Here is a 19,742-nt window from a genome sequence, read left to right as displayed (position 1 = left end):
ACACAATCTAATCCTGAATAAGGCACCTGCCCACAGACAGACCTGCGCCTCTCGTACCCTCTGATGAGGAGCCGGCCTGGCATCCGGACGCCTAGTCCCAGTTACGCGGCAAGTCAGCTCCTTTTCCGACAGCAACAGGGAGAGGAAGGAACCCTTCCGATTCCTCCCACAAACAGGCTGGACATTACTAAGGGGCATTCAAGGACGGAGGAGGGTAATCCTCAACAAGAAGAAGGTGGGAAAAGGCGGGGTGGGGACCACCTACAGGTCTATTAGGAGAGACATGTTCTACAGCAGTCAGGAGAGGCACAGCCTTCCACATGGAGATTCCGTAATCAGGAGCTGCCTCTTGGGATATGTATGAGTATGTAATGTACATGCCTTTTTAAAAGCCCCTTTGTTTTTAGCTACACAAATATTCACATTTAATCTTAGTATCAAAACTTTCAAAACCATGTGTAAGGTTAGAGCACAAGGTCTTTCAACAACTATGGTCAAGACCCAGTCCTCCTTAGGCCTGCCACTGTCAGAACGTGGCAACTGTCTATCCAGAGCAGTGACTGACCAAAATAGGGGTGCACGCCCTGCTCAGAACCTGCCCAGGCCCGAGTTCAAGACAGCAAGAGACAACAGAAAGCTATCCAGGTAGCACAGTGATTCTCCACCCCAGTCCACCCTTGACAATATTCCTCTCCTTCCTCCTCCTCCTCTTCCTCACTATTGGCCTTGCCAAACCCTCGGGGGCAATGGAGTCTCAGCTCCTCTGCTTTAACACCACTATGCCAGCGCTGAACTGCCTTCCATGTTGAAACCTTCACTGCAAATACTTACCAATAATAGTGTGTGTGAGGCCACGTAAAAAGCAGGAGCCCACAAAGATAATTGTACTGACAAGACCTAAGCCAAAAACATACTTTTGTAGTCAAATCAAGTGCTCTTACAGTGCTGGGCACCTGGCCAGGGAGGGGACCTAGGGACGTCAAGAACTGCCATTTCCCCCTACAGTCCCGTAAGTGACTGAGAGTCCCATAAGTGACTGAGAGTCCCGACGCATGTTGAATCCAGTCAGCCCTGAGGCCCCACCCACCAGAGTCCAAGATCCCGGAACATATGGGCAGAATGCACGTTTAGGACCGTTTCCCAACCTCAGCACTCCTGAATCGGGGCCAGGTAAGTCTTTGCTGTGGGGGCTGTCCTGTGCGTTACAGGACATCTAGCAGTGCTCCTGGCCTCCGCCCATTAGCTTCCAGGGGCCCCCCTCCCAGAAGCTGTGACAACCAAAAGTGACTCCAGACCCTACCAAATGGCTCGGCTGTGGTTGAGAACCACCGCTCTAGCACAGTGAGTGGCTAAGGCAGCCTGAAATCCTAGAATAGCTGCTTGGATCTCCCTGCCAAGTGTAACCTGGGATTGAGAGGAGGCGGGGTACAGCGAGAGCACCAGCATCTGAAACAGCAATGCCTTCAGGGGCCAAGAGGGCAATAAAAATGAGCAATGGCAAGAATGTCTGGGTATAAAACAGGAGGAAGTAGAGGGCTAGAAAGGACTGGAAACTAGTAATGTCCATTTAAAGGGAGCAACCACTATTCAAATGCAGCTGACTGTGTTGGGCAGGAATTTGGGTCCAAAGTTTTTCTAAATTTTGATTTTTCAAGAGAAAGGACAAGTCCTGATATTCCAATGTTGGCAAGTAATTTAAAAATGTTTAGACACTGTGCAGGCCCAACACATACATCTGTGGGCCAGGTCTGGCCCGTGAGCCTCCAGCTGGCAGCTCTGCCCTGGAGCTGGTTACATGGGGACCACCTGAGCCCTTTCTTCCAGAATAGGACATTAACTGTACAGCATGTCACGGTTATAACTTCTCTGGGCAGTCTCCCAACCAACAACCTGGACCCCTCTCGTGCCTCCGTTTCAAGACTAATTTAATCCTCCGATCCTACCCAGGTCTCACCCTGGGTTCAGTGCAGATCCTTGGTTTTTCCCTAATTACGACCTCATTGGCTTCTTACAACTTGTGTCTCTTGAACCCAAGCTGCTCTTATTGCCAGCCCTGCCCAAGGAGACTCCCTCCTTCACATCACAGCTTTGCTGGATGATCCATGGACCTGATTCTACGTCCTAAGTTCCAAGAAGAAACGTAAGCTGAGCCCTGAAGGCTAGTCAGTCAGGATAAAAACGACTTGTCCCAATCTCTAACAAGCTCCTGCCTTCGGGCCTACATTATGGAAAAGCCCTGGGCTTCTGGGACAGGAGGCTTGCAGGAATTCAGATTATGAGAAATCTGGGTGTAACTACATTTGAATGAGAGGAGCTATGAGATACTATGACTTTGCAGTTCTCAGAGGGGACGTCTCTCTTCCTCGCAAAAGACTGGGATGTGGGGTGGGATTCCGAAGCACAAAAACAATTGTGAAAAATCATAAAGAGAAGATTAAACAAATAAAAATATTCTGTGTGTGAAAAATTATAGACAGAGGTGGCCTTGGACTTGGTTATTCCTGGAATTCACCCTCAGGCCACGGCAGGAGCTACGCACAGGTGCTCTCGGGTGCTCAGGGAAGAGTACAAACTCACCAAAGCTCTGGAAAGCGACTGGGCAACATACGAAGAATCCAGAACAGTTTCTTCCTTTAGACTCAGGGACGTCCCTTGTACAGGATGTGGCAAAAGTAGGTTTACAGTTGTTTGCATGGAAAATAATACAGTAATTAATAAATAATAACACAAAAGAAACTGTTTTGTGTGCTCACAACTGTAAACCCACTTTTTCCCTACCCTGCATAATTCCATCCGAAGAAAATATGCGGCAGGGAGAGAGGTAGAAGGGGCTGAAGGGGTGATGGGGAAAAAAATACAATAAAGATTAAATAAAAGAAAATATGCAGAAATTCTAAAATTGATTTACACACAAGACCCCTGCGGCAGCATTGTCCAGAATATTAGAGCACACCCACTGTACGCCAGAGAAGCGCACGTGTGACTCATCACCCCTCACAACTGCCCCCCCAGGTCAATGTCGGCAGTGCTCCCATTTCACAAGTGATGAAACAGGAAGGAGTCGGCAAACTCCTCCAAAGCCAGTAGTTACTCAACGGTAAAGCTGGAGACAAACCCGTTTGCAGGGGGGCCTATGACTTTTATTTTAATTTATTGATTTGAGAGAAAGAAAGAGAGATAATGATTTGTTTTCCAATTATTTATACATTCACTGGTTGCTTCTTGGATGTGTCCAGACCAGAGATCAAACCTGCAACCTTGGCCTATCAGGATGATGCTCTCACCAGCTGAGCTCCCTGGCCAGGGCCTGGGAGCCCATGATCTTAACCACTACACCGCCTTGCCAGGAAACTGCTTATGTGTCCCCAAACCATGTTGTCGAGGAATATTTTTGTTTGTTTTGTTTTGTTTTGTTAATTTTTTTAAAACTTTTTCAATGAATCCTGACCGGTGTGGCTCAGTTGGTAGTAGGAGCATTGTCCTGTAACCAAAGGGTTGCAGGTTCAATTCCTGGTCAGGGCGCACACCTAGATCGTAGGTTCAATCTACACAGTCCAGGTGCAGGCACAAGCGACCCCGGGTCCAGACACATAGGATCCCCTGGTGTGTATCGGAAGCAACCAATCAATGCTCCTCTCTCCCTTCCTCTCTAAAAGCCACGAAAAGAAAATGTCCCTCATGTGAAGATAAATTTTTTTTTTTAATTTTTCAATTACAGTTTACATTCGATATTATTTTGTATTAGTTTCAGGTGTTCAGCATAGTGGTCAGACGATCACATACTTTACAAAGTGTTCCCCCAGGTATTTCCAGTACCCGACTGGCACCCTACATAGTTACTAGAACATTATCGACCGTATTCCCTATCCTGCGCTTTACATCCCCATGTCTGTTTCGTAACTACTCACCTGTACTGGTCCATCCCTTAAACTTTCTCACCCCATCCGTCCACCACCCCCTGCCCCTAGGAATATTGGCTGAAAGGGATTAAATATTAAGTTTTTGTAAAAAGCAGTGTACACACCACAAAGAGGATGATCTCAAGGGCACTCTTTAAAAGTGATAAATATGCTCAGAAAAAAAATACTGGGAGGTTTTTCACATAAATAAAACAACTGTTGTCTGGGAGGTAAAATCGTGGGTGGTTTTGATTTTCTTTTTTTCTAATGTTTGCATTTTTCAAATTGACTGTAAAGTCTGTTACCTTTTAAAAGATTATTTATTTATTCCTTTATTCATTTATATTTTAGAGAGGAGGGGGAGAAAAAGACGGAGAGAAACATAACTGGTTGCCTCTGACATGCCCCCAACCAGGGACCTGACCCGAAACCCAGGCATGTGCTACAACCAGAACCAAACTGGCGACCCCCTGACCCTCGGAGTGACGCCCAACCCACTCAGCCACACCAGTCAGGGGTGGACTACCTTTTAAATAAAAATTTTTAAAAAAGCAGGCCCTGCCAGTGTGGCTCAGTTGGCTGGAGTGTCATCCAGTGCACTGAAGGGTTGAGGGTTCAATTCCCAGTCAGGGATTAAAAAAAAAAAAGGACACACACACTACATTAAAAATGTTTTCTTTGAAGAACATTCCACAAAAAAGGGAGAAAACCCATGATAAAAAGCAGAATATAAAGTTATATGGAAAGTATGACGCCAAAGGAAGGAATGAAGACAAACTGAACTATTAGAAGTCCTCATCTCACCCTGGCTGGTGTGACTCAATGGACTGAGTGGCAGCCTGCAAACCAAAATGTCACCAGTTCGATTCCCAGTCAGGGCACATGCCTGGGTTGCGGGCCAGGCCCCAGGTTTGGGGCGTGCAAGAGGCAACCTATCAATGTGTCTCTCACACATCTCCCTTTCTCTTTCTCCCTCCCTTCCCCTCTCTCTAAATAAATAAAATCTTCAAATCTTAAAAAAAAAAGGGGTGGGGAGGGTTCTTAGTTTAAAAAAAAAGTCCTCATCTCTTAGTGGTACATTAAGGACCGTTTGGGGTGAAGGTATTTTTCTCCTTGATGAACATGTTTTATAATCAGAAAACCTTTCCCTTTTTTAGAGAGCTCAGCCCGGCCAGAGTCCCCCTGACCAAACCCTAACAGACATACAACGAAGCACCCTCCTTCCCTCTTCCCAGGGGTATCTGGGGAGGGATTTCCTTTGACATTTTTCTTTAACAAATTTCTTAAAGTTAGGAGGCAAAGACTGCACAATCCTTTACTGCTACCTCCCCAGTGTTCTTCGTCTATTTTTAACACTGTAGATAAACTACATATTCTGCCAATGCTTTTGCAAGCAGAGATATGGGAAGAACAGAGTATAATTAAGGGCCTCTGGCAACACAGTGCTAAGGAATGCAGGGAATTCTGGGCCACTTCTTAGCTAAATAAAATATTAGCTCTACACCACTGGGTAAATTCACAGTAATCCTCCCTCCCTTTCCGTGACTTCACACAGAGTCCCTCCTCACCACCTCATAAGAGAAAAATGAAAATAAAGAGGGATCCCCAAAAACCCAAATAGGGGGTAGAAGCCACCCACCTTCCTCTCACTGGCGCCAGGCAGAGCTTGTTTACAAAGTCAGAGCAAAGAAATCCGAAACACCAATGGGAGAAGGACATCTTGTTGTGGTGCCTGCTGCTTAGCACAGGCTGTGGAGAGTGTCAGTGGCAGGAAGAAGTGGCCCTGTGGTCCTGAGGGATAGCGCCTTGGGACCCCCACAATCTAGAGAAGCCCATTTCCTCACTGGTGCCTTTAAACTTGTTTAAGATAAAAAGCTGAGAAGCAAAATAACTTTTTTTTTAAGCAGCATAATAAAGGCTTCAGCACTTACAATTTTTTTCTGGGTTAAGCTATAACTAGTGATTTGACTCCAAATCAAAACACCTGACAAGACAAATATAAGACGTGCAGCAACCTGCCACACAGACTGGGGAACAGAACTCAGGGAGAGGGCAAAAGGAATGTGAGGCATCAAAGCCAACAAACAGATTCAAACTTCTCCTGCCCCCATCCCTAACCCTTACCTCAGGACCAAGTGACTTTGGTGAAATCACTTCTTGAAAAGATACACCTCTTTTCCTCCCAAGAAGCAAAATATACTGTTCAATATGAGGTGTTACTAGCATTACTAAAGTAACCCACGCCCCCACTAACACTCCCCTACTTAGCCCCGAGACTCACATATGCAAGCAGCAGCGAGGAGACGGCAGGCCAGGTATGGCGGGTCACAGGTCGGAAAGGAGGGCTGGATGATGTAGTTGGCGAAGGTGATGGCGATGATGGCCTGACTGGTGGGCTCAACGATTAGCAGAGAGGCCCACAGGCGAATGAAGGCAATGAAGCCCCCAAAGGCCTCTAGAATATAAGCATAGCTGGCCCCAGACTTGGTGATGGTGGTCCCCAGTTCTGCATAGCAAAGGGCACCCACAACGGAGAAAAGCCCGCCAATGGCCCATATGACCAGCGACAACCCATAGGAAGTCGTGTATGCCAGAACACCCTTGGGTGAGACAAAGATCCCTGAGCCGATCATGTTGCCCACCACCAGGCTGATGCCATTCAGCAGAGAGATCTCCTTCTTCAGCTGCATAGTTTCTGTGGTCCCTTGAGGTGGCATGCTGTCATCCTCCTCCCTGGGCTGGCTGGCCTCAGGAATGAAATGATATGCAGGCGCCTGGCTCTCCAGCTCCTTGGCTTCCATGGCAAATGTTTCCTTCCACACCTCTGTTTACTACGGCCTGGCAAAGAATATAAGTATGTCAGTCTAAGGCAGGAGCTGGTGAAGCTCTAGTTTAGACCTGCAAGGCAGGCAGATTTCCCAGCCCACCTCTCATGCAGGAACAGCACGCCTCATTCGCAGACCTAACTTCAACGAGCCTGTCTCGGTTCCCATCACAGGACTCAGGGAAATGGAGGGAGGCAGACCTCCATGGGTCCCAACAAAGACACCGTAAGAGCTCAGGCACAACACGAAGGCAACTTCCAACAAGAGTTACCTGGCTTGATGCCCATGGCAGGCTGGCATTGGGTTTATCCATAGCATGGATTCTCCTTGCGATAGTTTCAGCTGTGTTCTTACCAGCTTAAAACTTGCAAACCCGCCCCACAGGAAAGACCACAGTACCAGCACCAGGTTCACAGTCTTAGCCAGCCTGAATGTCTTCTCACTGTCTATACCCAGGTAATCCTACCCACTCACCGCCACCCAAACATAAACAGGGACTTCTGCAGTGTCCAGCCACATGTGGAGGGGACTAGAGCTACTGTCAGGCTGGCAAAGAGCGTGAGCAGCTGGTGGGAAGGGCTAGGAAGACGCTAAGACAAGGGCATAACTACTGCAGAGAAGGGACCAGGGAGAAAACTTTCATGAAAACACACACCCTGCCCTGACTGGCGTGGCTCAGTTGATTGAGCATCATCCCACAAGGCAAGAGGTCATTGGTGCGGTTCCCAGTCAGGGCACACTCCTGGGTTGTGTGCTGGGTCCCCAGTTGGGGCACATGCAAGAGGCAAGTGATCGATGTTTCTTTCACACATCAATGTTTCTCTCCCTCTCTTTCTCCCTCCCTCCCCGTAGCTCTAGAAACAAACAAATATAATCTTTTTCAAAAAAGAAAGAAAATACACACCCATATGCTGCAATTTCAAAAATACCTACCTTACTTCCTACACTGCAACATGTCCATTCAACACCCTTCTTTCCCCAAAGTGCCCAGAGAGGGATACCGTGGTAACAACAGATGAAGAAAGAACACCCAGAGGGCACTGTAACCTGGGGCTCCTCTGCTATTGGTTTGTTTGCTCTCCTCCTCAGCACGCCCCTCACTACCAGCTAGGGTTGCAAAGAGATTCCCCCAGAATGGGACCCAGGAGTCCTGACACCCAATCAAAGCTCCTCTTAACCGCAACAAGGTTCCTCTTATCCGCAGATCTGGTTTTGGACGGCATCCTGAAGGGAGGTGGTGCACACACACGTGTGCTCACACACACATGCGCTCACACACACCACCACCTTCGGATTGGAGCTGGGCCAGTCCAGAAACCCCGAGGGAGCTGGATTCCACGCCAACCTACTTGCAAAGGACCCAGAATCTGTCAGAGGAAGACAAGCACCTTCCTGATCCTGCCCTCAGCATAGCCTTCTCCCTCCCTCAATTCCTGTGCCCCAGGAGTCAGGAGGCCATTGATTCCCACCCAGGAGTCAGTCCTGTAAGGGCACAGAGATAACGTCCACGGATAAGAATGGGGTCAATCAGGACATCATCTTCCCAGAAGCCTCTGATCTGCTCAACAAAAATGGATGTTTTGGAACCTGGCCTCACGGAGCTGGCACAAGGGAACCAGGGCCCCTGAGGAGTAAGCGGTTCTCAGGGAAAACTCCAATCTCCACAGCCTCCCTCCAAACTCCTCCTGCCTTACCTGTCTCAGTGCCCCTCCTGAGTCCAGACCCAAACCCACGTGAAACAAACTCCCCTGGGGCACCAGGAGGCCTTCGCTCACTCCCAGAGCAGTTGAGCCGGCCTGCCTCTCCTTGGAGGAGGCCTGGCTGTGAGGTGGCCCCACTGTCTTTTCACTCCTGGCATCAGGCCTGCAGGTTTCCCTAGGCAGGCACACCAGAACGTATTTGTTTTCTGTGTCTGTCAGGTGAGCCCAGCACCCATGAAAACAAAACAAGGAAGTAGCTGAGGAGCCTGTATACTTACATGAGTCAGGTGGAGAGAGCCCTGGGCTGTTCTGTGTCACCCATTGCAACACAGGCAAACAGAAAACCTGGCCCTGGGGACCACTGCAGCCTCCTACTATTCCATCAAGACCCTAATGGGGGGCAGGGAAGGGGGAAAGCAACCAGGTATTCCCTTTGAACTGCTGACAGCAGATGTGTAGGTTTTCTACACAACAAGCAATTCTGCAACACCAGCCGGGTGTCCTACAATTTAACTAAATTCTGACGCTGTCTACCCAGAGATAGTATCGGTTCTCGCAGGCTGAGTCCCACAAAACTGCCCGACCCCCACTTCAGACGCCAATCGCAGGTCCAGGTTACTACCCATGCCTTTGACTGACTGGCAATAAATAGGAGGCTCCAACCATCCCCTCCTTGAGTTTAATTAATTTGCTAAAGCAGCTCAAGAATTAAGGAAAATTTATTAGATCACCAGTTCATTATACTGAGGAACAGCTAGATGGAAGAGACGTATAGAACAAGGAATGTGGAAGTGGGCATGGAGTTTCTGCGCTCTCTCTGGGCACACCTCTCTCCCAGCACCTCCACGTGTTCACCGACCCAGAAGTTCTCCAAACCCCACCTTCTGGATGTTTTTATGCAGGCTTAAATACAAAGGTATGAATGGTTAAATCATTGACCACAGGTGATTGATTCGACCTCCAAGGCCTCTCCCCTCCCCAGAGGCTGGGACTGGTCTGAAAGTTTCACCTCTAATCACAAGGTTGGTTTCTTGGCAACCAGCCTCCATCCTAAGAGGATTTAGACGCTTTCAAAAAATCACCTGATTAACATAAACTCAGGCATGTTGAAAGAGGCTGTAATACACATCCATTTCATTTCACGTTCATTGCTCTGGAGCTATTTCAGAAACAAAACTAAATATTATAACAAAAAAAATGTCCGTATGGCTCTTATATAGGAAAGTACAGGAGCTGTGTGCCAGAAATAGTGGACGGAGACCAAATATGTATTTAATCACAATTGCCACAGAGAGGAAAAAACAGAGTTAAGCTCATTTCACAGGAAAACAAAACCTGATATATAATGGAATCTCCTCAACTTCCTACTTCCATTTAGGATGTAGAAAGCTGGGAAAAGCTTCAACCCCACTCCCATAACAAGAAAAAGTTAAATAATCTACAAAACCATAACTTTCCTTGGAGCCATCAGAGAACTGAGGTTACAGGACAACCAACCAGACTGAAATTTAAGGGAAAATAAGCACCTCCAAAGAGAGATGCAAGCTCTGGCTCACCGGCAGCAGAAGTAGAACGATGGGACCAACATCAAGGAAGGAGAGTTCAGATAAAATTTGTAATGAATTACTAAAGGTCAAGTGTGGCTTAGCAGGAGCCATAGACACGCAGAGGTTTTTTCCCACAGACTTCAGTGGATGTTCGTAAGGCACACTAGGCAGGGGACCAGAGGAAGCCTCCAGTAGTGCCAGTCTGGAGAAAGCAGTCACTACTGTGGGAAAAATACAAAGGTCTACCTGGTCCTTTCTCTGAAGATTAAACCCCTGGGGAAAGGGCAGCAAACTGTCAGTCTCAAAGCAGCTGGAGCAGGAAATTCTGTGGCTGGGGCAGGAAATTCTGATCACACTGAACCTACCTACAATTACAGGTGTCCTGTGGGGGAGGGGCAGGATCCCCCAGAAAGATACACACACACCCAGACCCAGGGAAACAGCATCTGCCTAAAACCAAGGCTGAACCAGAACAATAGTGAACCCGATGCTCCCCACCACCAGATTAGCAAGTACCCAGCAACAAGAATACTGGGGTAGACTGTGCCTTGCGGCTTAGGTGCAGAAAGGCCTAAAGCTAAAGGTGGTGGAGCATAAACACAGGAAAAATCCTCCCTCCAGCAAACCAACCCTAAACTGTAGGAAGACTTTGGTACACAAAAGGTAACCATAGCAACAACAAAACCCAAACACAACTCGCTCAAACTACCATACCAACAACCTAGTAAAAGGAGAGGCATACCCATTTCCTGGAATTAACGCACCTCAGTCTCCCCTATTCCATAAACTACATCTGAAGAACAGTAACAAATCACAAGAAAAAAAAAAAAAGAACACTATCAAGAGGCAAAGTAATCAACAGGATAAGACTTAGAGATGACCTAGATATTGAAATTATCAACAGGGAATTTAAAATAACTACGATTATGTGAAAAATAACATAAAAGAGGTCACTTTAACGTAGGGAGCTCCCATCCCAGAGGAACTGCCTTGCACACCTTATCCCTCAAACCTTTGGAACGTTAAGACTGGGTAAAGTAACCTTTGGACTGGGCCTGAAATATATTTTTTATTTTTATTTAGTTAGTTATTTTAGAGAGAGGGGAAGGGAGGGAGAGAAACAGCAATGTGAGAGAGAAACCATCAACCAGTTGCCTCCTGAATGTGCCCTGACCGTGGTCCCAACTTGCACTTCAAGTATGTGCCCTGACCAGGAATCTAAATGGCAACCTTTCGGTCCACAGGACAACGCCCCACCACCTGAGCCACACCAGCCAGGGCTAAAGACATTCTTCATTTTTTAAAAAATCTTTATTGTATTTTAAAAAAAATCTTTCAAAGACATTCATTATTATTAACACTACTATGTAAGCTTACCTACACCTATAAAAACTCCTTGCTTAGCTTGTTAACACCCATAAAAATTTCCACCTGTCATTCATGCCATAATTCCCCTTCCCTTTCTCATAAATACCTCCTGCCCTCATTTCCTAACCCTCTCCACCTGAATCAGCACTACCGTTTCGGATCACAAATGTTTGTTGCCTCTAACATTATTAGCCTTTTATTTTTAGGTTAACAATTAATATGTTAACAGTTCTAATAAAAAAGTTGGATAGCATTCAGGAACAGATGTGGAATTTCAGCAGAGAAATGAAAACTTTAAGAATCCAAATGGTTATTAGTGAAAAAATAAAAGAGAACAAAGCCTCCAGCCCTGGCTGGTGTGGCTCGGTGGACTGAGTGCCAGCCTGCGAACCAAAAGATTACCAGTTCAATTCCCAGTCAGGGCACATGCCTGGGTTGCAGGCCAGGTCCCTAGTGGGGGCCATGTTAGAGGCAACCACACATTGATGTTTCTCTCCCTCTCTTTCTTCCTCCCTTCCCCCTCTCTAAAATAAATCAATAAAATCTTAAAAAAAACAAAAAAAACAAAACCAGAACTGCCAGAAAATCAAACTGTATGGGAGTCCACCAACCAAGGAGTTAAAGAAGAAAATTCATCCAGGCCAGTAGGAGGGGCAGAGACAGGCAGTGGAGGCGGAGAGGACTCGAAGCAAGGTGGAGGCTGGAGGACTGGGTGGTCCCATATTTGCGTGCAGATAAACCTGGAAGAACAACTGGGGAGCAAGACAGACTGCGCAACCCAGGGTTCCAGGGCGGGGAAATAAAGCCTCAAAACCTCTGGCTGTAAAAATCTGTGGGGGTTGAGGCAACAGGAGAAACTCCCGGCCTCACAGGAGAGTTCGTTGAAGAGACCCACTGGGTCTTAGAAAATACACAAGCCCACCCACCCAGGAATCAGCACCAGAAGGGCCCAATTTGATTGTGGGTAGAGGGGGAAGTGACTGAAAGCCAGCCAAGAGCTGAGCAAGCAGTGTTGTTCCCTCTCAGACCCCTAGCCCACAATGCAGTGACATGGGTTGCCCCAGCCTGGCGAATACCTAACGTAACAGGCACGCTGAGACAAAAAAATATGGCCCAAATGAAAGAACAGATCAAAGCTCCAGAAAAAATACAACTAAGTGAGGAAGAGATAGCCAACCTATCAGATGCACAGTTCAAAACACTGGTAGTCAGGATGCTCACAGAAATGGTTGAGTATGGTCGCAAAATAGAGGAGAAAGTGAAGGCTATTAAAAGTGAAATAAAGGAAAATGTACACGGAATCAACAGTGAAGGGAAGGCAACCAGGACTCAAATCAACGATTTGGAGCACAAGGAAGAAATAAACATTCAACCAGAACAGAATGAAGAAACAAGAATTCAAAACAGTGAGGAGAGGCTTAGGAACCTCGGGGACAACCGTAAATGTTCCAATATCCAAATCATAGGGGTGCCAGGAGAAGAGGAAGAGCAAGAAACTGAAAACTTATTTGAAAACAATGAAGGAGAACTTCCCCTATCTGGCAAAGGAAATAGACTTCCAGGAAGTCCAGGAAGCTCAGAGTCCCAAAGAAGTTGGACCCAAGGAAGCACATACCAAGGCACATCATCATTACACTACCCAAGACTAAAGAGGAGAAAATCTTAAAAGCAGTAAGAGAAAAGGAGACAGTTACCTACAAAGCAGTTCCCATCAGACTATCAGCAGATTTCTCAAGAGAAACCTTACAGGCAAGAAGGGCCTGGAAAGAAGTATTCAAAGTAATGAAAGGCAAGGACCTACATCCAAGATTAGTCTATCTAGCAAAGCTTTCATTTAGAATGGAAGGGCAGATAAAGTGCTTCCCAGATAAGGTCAAGTTAAACGAGTTCATCATCACCAAGCCCTTATTATATGAAATGTTAAAGGGACTTATCTAAGAAAAAAGGTCAAAAATATGAACAGCAAAATGACAACAAATTCACAGTTATTAACAATCGAACCTAAACAAAAATAAAAACAAACTAAGCAAACAACTAGAATAAGAACACGTTCACAGAAATTGAGATCACAGGGATGGTTATCAGCAGGGAGGGGGAAGGGGGATAATAGAGAAAAGGTACAGGGAATAAGAAGCATAAATGGTAGGTACAAAATAGACAGGGGGAGGGTAAGAATAGTATGGGAAATGGAGAAGCCAAAGAACTTATATGTACAACCCATGGACATGAACTAAGGTCAGGGAATGATGGTGGGAGGGGGGTGCAAGGCAGAGAGGAATAAAGGGGAGAAAAAAAATGGGACAACTGTAACAACATAATCAATAAAATATATTTTTTTAAAAAGGGTGTAGCCCTGATTGGTGTAGCTCAGTGGATTGAGCATGAGCCTGCAAACCAAAGGGTCGCCAATTCAATTCCCAGTTAGGGCACATGCCTGGGTTGCAGACCAGGTCCCCAGCAAGAGGTACACAAGAGGCAACCACACATTGATGTTTCTCTCCCTTTCTTTCTCCTTCCCTTCCCCTCTCTCTAAAAATAAATAAAATCTAAAAAAAAAAATTAAAGATTAAAAAAAGGATCTAGATTCTAGAAGACCTGAAAATGGAACACCTCAACATAGTTCTTGTCTAAGTAGTTATGTGAATTCTGTGAAATATAAAATTGGCACCTGCAATAGGACTTACCTCCCTGCAGGAAATGAGGCAAGTCAGGGGTGGTAGACAGACTTCCAACGGGAAAAAAAACAGCTTTGGCTCCTACTATCTACTCAGTCAGTTTCAGAGCTCAGTTAGGAACCCTCCCGCAGGAACTGTCTGAGGCCTTGAGGACCAACTCCGACCTTCTTAGCAGGACCTTGTCACTAGGTCCCCTGCTACATGCAGTCCCACCTACAGTCCAGTCACACTGACTTACTTACAATTTCCTAAACTCTGAAGCCTATCCACCAAACACACCTTTGCTCGTACCAAGCACTCTGCCCCTAACATTCTACATCTCCCACCTTTTCCTCAACATCCTGGCTGCCACCTTTCTCTATACATCTCCTTGTACCCCTAAGGATTCTCGTACATGCTTCTGCCTTAGCAGCCACCTCACGCTGTCATTGCGCTGACTTTCCTTCAGTCTCTCCCAACTAGTCTGTGAGCGTCCAATACCAGGCCTAGGGCAGGATCTGTACTCAGTCCATTACCGTTGAATAAAAATATATCAACAACAGAAAACACCTAGGACAGAAAATACACAACGAATCCTACTGAAGGTCTAACATCTTGAGACACCTGCTCCCCAGAACAGCAACAAAGGCTTAACTAAAGAGAAGTGATCATTCTACCCTGGCCGGGTAGCTCAGTGGGTTAGAGCATCATCTAGATGCACCAAGGTCGTGGGTTAGGTCTCCAGTCAGCAGGACACATACGAGAATCAAGCAATGAATGCATCATACACGGAACAACAAATCAATGTCTCTCTCTTTCTCTCTTTCCTCCCTACCCCCCATTTCCTCTCCTTAAAATCAGTAAATAATTTTTTTAAAAAAAAAGAGAGAGAGAAAGAAGCGATCATTCAGAGAAGCCAGTCTAAGGCAGTGTGTGGTTTCCATCATTTTGTCACAGCACTTGTTCAGGGAACAGGTGATAAAGTAGGAAAAAAAAACATTACAAAAAGCTACTACGACTACAAAACTGGTTTGGTTCTCTCTTTTTTAAGATTTTATTTATTCACTTTTAGAGAAGGGGAGGGAGGAAGAAAGAGAGGGAAAGAAACATACGTGCCCCCTACTGAGGACCTGGCCCACAACCCAGGCATGTGCCCTGACTGGGAATTGAATTGGTGACCCTTTGGTTCGCAGGCCAGTGGTCAATCCACTGAGCCACACCAGGGCCAAAAATGGCTTTTAATTCATCTGCCTTTAACTGGTTACAAGAGTATCTACATACATTCTCAAAAAAGCAGTGCATTACTGTGTGAGATGCACTGTTTGTCCCCCCAGAGCAGACTTACAGACCTTCCAACAATGGGGTGAAAATCACTGATACAAAGATTCTACCAGGTCATCTCTGAATTGGCTGCTCGTTTGCCTTCAGTTTTATTCAATTGATAAAGGGAATTAGTATGTGAAGATCACACACAATTATCAGTCTTTCAGTCTCTTAATACACAGTCTTTAAAATCACGGTTGAAGACAATTTCTATTAAATCATTCAGTGCACCCTATAGTTCCTGTCTTGAAAAACCAGTACTAACCACCCCCCCTTGAAAGGACATAATGCAGCTTTCTAACCGGTTTTCATCCTATTTCCAAGCTCTTGCAGCAGATAATAAAGGAATTCACCAGACCACTAAAATTTCCACACGAGAATTTAACCATAGAACAGTTATATGCAATTTTCGGTGGGGGGTGGGGGTGGGAAAGGCTCTTTCAAAGTTCAATTACAAAGAATATTTTACAAGCTGGTGTTTCAAAACTCTTTATAATTGATGACTATGAGAAAAAAATGCTGTTGAGAAATACACCAAAATCTTAACTGTGGTAAAAGCACAGAGGACTTCTTTTTTTAAACTTCTCTGAGTCTTGTAAATTTTCCAGAAAGAGAATGCATTAATTTTTTAGTGCTTAAACTTTAAAATATACACACATATACATATTTATTGTACTTCTATCAAATAACAAAAAGTATGTGACTCTCTACGCTTGCCTTTTTACATGGGATACCAGGAAACTCAAGATCAAATACAGCTCCCAATCTCAGTGAATAAATACCGTTACCTTTCAACAGTATTTGCGGTCTGGTATTTCTTTTTAACCTCATTGAAAGACCTTTCATTATAAACGACCACAATTACTCTTTAGAGAGATAATATATTATATTAGTATAATAAAGTCTCTTTACTAGAATAGTGTTTCTATTGTACACAAATGACTAAAACTCTCTCCAAATCTCAAAGATCCAAGAAAGTTCACAGGGCACAGAGCAATAATATTCCCCTGTGAAGAAACAAGCAAACATCACAGTTTCATTAGCCTCCTCATCATAAAGGGAGAAAAGAAAGCCTCCACAGCGAGGCCTAATTCCACTTGGCTGCCGTGGCCAGTCAGTCTCTGCAACAGAGTAAGGTAATTTTTCAAACAACGAACCTAGTGAAGAGCAGCCCATTTTCCCTTTGTTAAAAAAAATCGAAGTTTTATATGCCCACAGGGGCAGCACTCAATTACTGAGAAGTTCCATCACACCCACAGCAGGGGTGTAACTAAGGCAACCAGCCCAAACATGTGTCAGAGAACTAGCCGGGTCACCTCACCTCAAACCATTCGTGTCTACACTGCTGCTGTTCCCCAAGCCCCGGGTCCCCCGGACACCATCTGCATCACTTTTGTAGAAATGTATCTACATCCTGGAGTTACAGCAGAAAGCCCAGAGGACAGAGGTCAGGAAATTTCCTGTACCAAGAAATGCCAAGGGGGTTGGTCACATAGCAGGTATTTATTTTTGGTCTGCAATAAAAATACGTCCACAGCCAGACAGGGAAGGAGGAAGACAGGAGGAAATCAAGCTTGTGATTTTCCACGTATGGGAAAGGAAAACCAAATACAAGAACCGAAGTGACAGTTTGAGACCAAAGTCAGGAAGTGAAAACCATCAGCACGAAATGAGACCCGAGCAATGTGGGCAGCCTGGAAAGGGCCTCACAGCAAGCAAAAGAGGCGAAAATTATCTCAGAAAGCACCCATAGGCTTTCAAAAGTCTGCTTCTCCCAGATTTCCAAATCAGGAAACAGCTTTCAGAGATAAGCCCCAGATGGCTCAGCATTCTGTTACCCCAGATTTGCTGGCAGTGCTTTTTTTCCCCCATCAAGGGCAGAGGCTGACTTCTTTTTAACCATGTCACCAAGCACAGAGCCCATTGCACATAAGAGGTACTCAAAAACATCTGTTAAACACTGATTCCTATTCAGAATGACCATCACATACAGTAGTGCCCAGACTGTTTGCTTAGCGCTTAGTGAAGAATTCCCAGAATGTTTCGCAAATATGCCCTCCCATTTATGACATGAGATGTTCAAAAAAGAGGACAGGACGGGGATACGCTAGAAAGAGCCCTCCTAACAGGAGCAACCCTTCCGGAGCCCCGGGTGGGCAGCACCTGAAGCCAGACAATCCCACAGCATCCCCAATAAGCTCTGCTCCTGCCTCCCCATCCTCAGGGTCTTGTACCCCCCACCTTTCTCACTCTCAGTCTCTCGCACACAGCGCAGGTCCTCTTCCACACCATCAGACTCACACTTGAGTATGTCAGTCTTCCCTACAGTCTGTCCTGCTCAGCGTCACTCTCACCAGTCTCGATCACACAGCCTCTCGCACACTCATAGAGTCACCCTCACACCCAGAGTCTCTCTTACATAAACACGGAGTCTTCCTCAAGAGTCTTGCACACTCACAGAGCCACCCTCAGCCTCTGGGTTTCACACACATGCAGTATCCTTCTAGACCAGGAAGCCTGTCCCTCTCTCACACACACACATACACACACACACGTGGAGTCTTTCTCACACACTCAGTCTCACACTTAGTCTCCCACATTTCTAGAATCACCTCCAGCTTTTGCGCGAGTTTTCACGCGAGAGGGACCTGCGCGGATAAGGTCCCTCTTACACGCGCAGCGTCACGCTCTCGCCCGCAGAGCCTCTCCTGCGGCCCGCCCTCCCGCCCAGCCCGCGCTCTTCCCCAGGCCCGCATCCCGCCGGAGGCAGCGGCGGCGGGGGCGGCGGGGGCCGCGCGGGGAGTTCGGCCCACAGGACGCGCGGGGAGTTCCGCCCCACAGGACACAGCCCTGCCCCGCCGTCCCCGGCGCCCGCCTGAGGTCCGTTACCTCGCGGGTGGCCAGGCGCCACCACCGGGATGCTCGATCGCGCTGCCGCCTCGGCCGCCACGTCTGCTCAGGCCCCGCCCCTATCACGTAATCTGCCGCCGGATCGCGACAGCGTGCGCAGCGTCGGGACTGGACGCCGGGCTCCGCCTGCGGCCTGCGGGCAGCGGCTCCTCCCGGCCTCGGCAGTCTGGCGGGCAGCGCGCGGGCAGCGCTCTGGCACCCACGTGTGCTCTCCCGGCCTCTGAGTGCACTTGGCAGTCAGCCCCCCGGCCGGCCACGCCGGCCGGCCCAGCCACCCTCACCAGCTGGCGTGCCACTCCCTGACACTACGAGGAGTCACCCCAGGCTCCGAGAGATTCAGAACGGAGACGCTCCCGCGGGGACCTCTAACCGACCCCCAAATCTTGTTCCTATGTGCCCCCCACCCAGGGGGGGACCACACAGAGCTTATACAAACAACCTTCTTATCCCCAACCCTCCCCTCTGGATCCTAGGAAGACAGAGACTCAGGATTTGTCCTCCACACTCACAACTTTGACCACCACACATCCACTGAGACCCCCACAAATACATGGACACTGCTGGCGTTCCATAGCCAAACACGGGATTCCCTGGGGCTCAGGCTTGAGGCCACTTTTCCATCCTCATTTTGCCTGACCCTCCTGACACCCCCATTAGGGGACTGCACCCTCTTGCCTCCTTCTGTCCTTCTGGTTGCTCCTTCTCCATCTCCCAGGCCCCTTTTCCTCCCAGGATCTGTGGCTCTGTCAAGGGCCTCCTGACCACACAGGCAGCTGAGCCCTCCCTCTTAGCTTTCTGTCCACACTTTAAACCAAGACTGTCTCCTGGGGGATGGAGTCATTCCCCCCAGACATGTATCCACAACCTCACATCTTCTGGTTCCATAATGACCATATCCAAGTCTCTGTTCCCCACCATCCAACTCAGTGACCCAGCCGGAGACGGACAGCACCCTGGACCTCCTCTTGCAGCCCTCCAGGCCCTGCATCTTATGTTTTTCTTCTCCCCAGTGGGAATAGTCTCCCAATCCCTATGCTGCTCCCTCTAACTCATCGCCACAGGGTATGGCATGCTCTGAAAATACAGATTGGAATGACTTCATATCTCCTCTGCCTAAAAACCCTTCCAACCTCCTCCCTATAGACCTGAGATGATCTTTAAAGAGCCCTCGCTGGTGCTGCCCTCTTGCTGTCTGTGTGGAATACCTTCTTTACACATATGTGTATGTTTGGAGTCATTAGAGCCTGACCCTTTGTTCCCTAGATCAGTTCCTCCTGCCTACCTGGCCAGGCAGAGAAAGGGCTCTGGACACTTGTGTCAGTCAATGACAGCCAGTCCCCTTGTCCTTGCAAAAACCACATATACGACCTTCCAGCTCCCAGTGTTACCAGAAATGGCACCGGGTCTGGAGTGGGTCTGCCTCAGGCTGGCCTGTAGTGAGTGGGGTTTTTGAATTTGTGTAGGAGAGTTTTCACAACACCGAGTGCAGGTGATCTTGAGCGTAAGTTTATTAAAG

The 19,742-nt window shown here is 47.2% G+C and overlaps 1 protein-coding gene across 5 annotated transcripts in view; it reads right to left on the bottom strand.

The window, feature by feature from the left end:
• The window catches only part of SLC7A6 (solute carrier family 7 member 6), a 30,432-nt gene extending 12,060 nt beyond the window's left edge, over positions 1–18,372 (bottom strand). The window contains exons 1-2 of one of the 5 annotated variants that reach the window (XM_053916237.1): positions 18,206–18,372; positions 6,181–6,737 (exon numbers count right to left, since the gene is read on the bottom strand). In XM_053916237.1, coding sequence (XP_053772212.1) covers positions 6,181–6,700 — 520 coding nt within the window. In that variant the 5' untranslated portion in view covers positions 6,701–6,737; positions 18,206–18,372. Of the gene's footprint in view, positions 1–6,180; positions 6,738–7,379; positions 7,518–7,657; positions 7,682–8,418; positions 8,760–17,928; positions 17,953–18,205 lie in introns of those variants that run through there. The other 4 variants (XM_045191994.2, XM_024556171.4, XM_053916239.2 and 1 more) reach the window with 4 other exon arrangements.
• Between the last annotated feature and the right edge of the window lie 1,370 nt (positions 18,373–19,742).

Source organism: Desmodus rotundus, chromosome 12 (genome assembly GCF_022682495.2).
Source record: "Desmodus rotundus isolate HL8 chromosome 12, HLdesRot8A.1, whole genome shotgun sequence".
Classification (NCBI taxonomy): domain Eukaryota; kingdom Metazoa; phylum Chordata; class Mammalia; order Chiroptera; family Phyllostomidae; genus Desmodus; species Desmodus rotundus.
This window is presented reverse-complemented; position numbering and strand designations above follow the sequence as displayed.